The sequence below is a fragment of the Dendrobium catenatum genome, unplaced genomic scaffold (genome assembly GCF_001605985.2).
Source record: "Dendrobium catenatum unplaced genomic scaffold, ASM160598v2 fragScaff_scaffold_125, whole genome shotgun sequence".
Lineage (NCBI taxonomy): Eukaryota > Viridiplantae > Streptophyta > Magnoliopsida > Asparagales > Orchidaceae > Dendrobium > Dendrobium catenatum.
The window spans coordinates 258454-260604 of NW_021318587.1; the positions used below are offsets into that span (position 1 = coordinate 258454).

Genomic DNA, 2151 nt, shown 5'->3' on the forward strand with positions numbered 1-2151 from the left:
ACTATATCAATTTGAGTTAAGACAACAATAATACTCCAATAGCATTGTTGAAGAGATAAATTCCTGATAAGACTTGATGCCTCCATTAATCCTTATCTGATATTAATAAAAAGAAAAAAATTGTTAGTAAAAAATAACAAATATGTTAATAATTGATTAATTTCAATTATTATATTGAAATAGTAATAATATAACAATTAATTTAAATGAATGTTCATACCTTCTGATTGTTTGAAAGATTTGAAGATCTCTTTGTATACAATATTTTTTGTATAAGAACCTTGAGTTGAAGTATATTTATCTGGTATAATAAGCACTTTTGTTTGGCTCATTGATATACCTCTTGATAAAGCTACATATAATTGTCCATGAGAGAAAACATTATGAGGAAGATAAATACCAACATTCGGAATTGTCTGACCTTGTGACTTATTAATAGTCATTGCAAAACACAAACGTATTGGGAATTGTTTTCTCTGAAATTTGAATGGAAGAGCTTCATCATCACTTACGCACAATGGAATCCGAGGTATCATAACAATTTTGCCTGAGAATTGCCCCATTGAAATTCTTGCAACAACAACATTATTTTTAAATGATTTACATATCATCCGTGTTCTATTACACGAACCATTTGAAGGGTCTAAATTTCTTAATAACATTATTGGACAATTCTTCTTCAGAGTAAGACGGTGTGGAGGAAGTCCATTAGGTGTCAATGAGTTAAGAAATTCAACTTGATAAAGATTACTGCTATCATCAGTAACACTATCAAAACTGAAGTAAGTTACATCATCACCTGGAAAAATTTTAATAAGCTTCTGATTAAGCCTATCAACATACTCATTTTTTGTAGCTAGAATAGATCTTTCCATAATGTAATCTGAACATGTTGACTTATCTTGTAGAGATGGAAATATAACATTTATTAACAAATCTTCTGAAGTCTGATCATCAAAATAATCTATTATCATCTCATCTGGAATATGCACGAGGCCATCTTCATTTTCCTCTTCATCTCCATTTCCAATTCTAAGAATGAAATCACAAAATAATTGATCTGTCCTAGCTCGCATATTCTCTCTTAAACTGAAAACTTCCATATCTGACCATAAGTATGACTTAACCATGCTATAGTTAATAGTCTCTAATCTTGATGCACGTCTAACCACTGGCAGTACTTGACGGAAATCACCTCCAAATACAATCACTTTACCACCAAAATAAATAGAATTATTCATAATATCTTTCAAAGTCCTATCCAAAGATTCAATAGCTGTTCGTTTAACCATAGGAGCCTCATCCCAAATTAAAATACTTGCTTTTTTAAGTAACTGAGCAAGTCCACTTTGTTTTTTAATTGAACACAAACTGGTCTCTGTTGAATTTATAGGTATCTTGAACCTTGAATGGGCTGTTCGACCTCCCGGCAATATTGAAGCAGCCACTCCCGATGTTGCTGTTGCAATCGCTAAGTGTCCATTATTTCTTAAAGTTGCAAGCAATGCACGATACAAATATGTTTTACCTGTCCCTCCAGGCCCATCTATAAAAAACATGCCACTCTGTTTCTTATCGACACGATTTATAATTTCTTGGTATGCGTTCCTCTGATCTATATTAAGAGTGAGTACCATATCTATATCTTCAACAGGAGTAATAACATGTCGCTCTTCAAATATTTCTCTATTATGAAGTTCATCATTATAATCAATAAAGTCCTCTTCAACAGGTGGCAATTTTGGCAAGTCGAAATCATCAATAGTCCTCCCCATTCTCTCGAGATATGTATTTATATCTAATAATGTTTTTGAGATGCATTCATTAGAAGAAATTTCCTTATTTGTCTGATAGTCGTGAGACAAATCTATGTAGTAATCATTCCATAATTGGAGAACGTTAGTTGGCTCGCAGTAAATAAGAAGAATAGAAAATAATTGTCGTAGAGCACTTGGCATTTGATAATTGGACGCATCATCTAAACAATCTGATATGTAATGATCTGTTTCTAGGAGACCATGCTTCTCCGCAGCTTCTTTAAAAGTAGAACATTGATTTCCATGAACTTGTAATAAATCAGAGAATGAGGTTGGTCCATATACATGATTTAATAAAATTCTGAGATAATATCTTTCACCGTCTGATGGATTT

At 32.2% G+C, this 2151-nt stretch overlaps 1 protein-coding gene across 1 annotated transcript; it reads right to left on the reverse strand.

Annotated features, from left to right (window-relative positions):
* Positions 1-85: 85 nt before the first annotated feature.
* On the reverse strand, positions 86-1775 carry LOC110109740 (ATP-dependent DNA helicase pif1-like). The gene is made up of 2 exons (XM_020840936.2): positions 341-1775; positions 86-96 (listed from the first exon to the last, which is right to left on the reverse strand). The coding sequence occupies exons 1-2, from the start codon at positions 1773-1775 to the stop codon at positions 86-88; spliced, it is 1446 nt and encodes a 481-aa protein (XP_020696595.2).
* Positions 1776-2151: the final 376 nt, after the last annotated feature.

What these genes read in the sequence shown, in the direction of transcription:
- LOC110109740 (XM_020840936.2), bottom strand. Translation starts at nt 1,775, where the DNA reads ATGGGGAGGACTATTGATGATTTCGACTTGCCAAAATTGCCACCTGTT.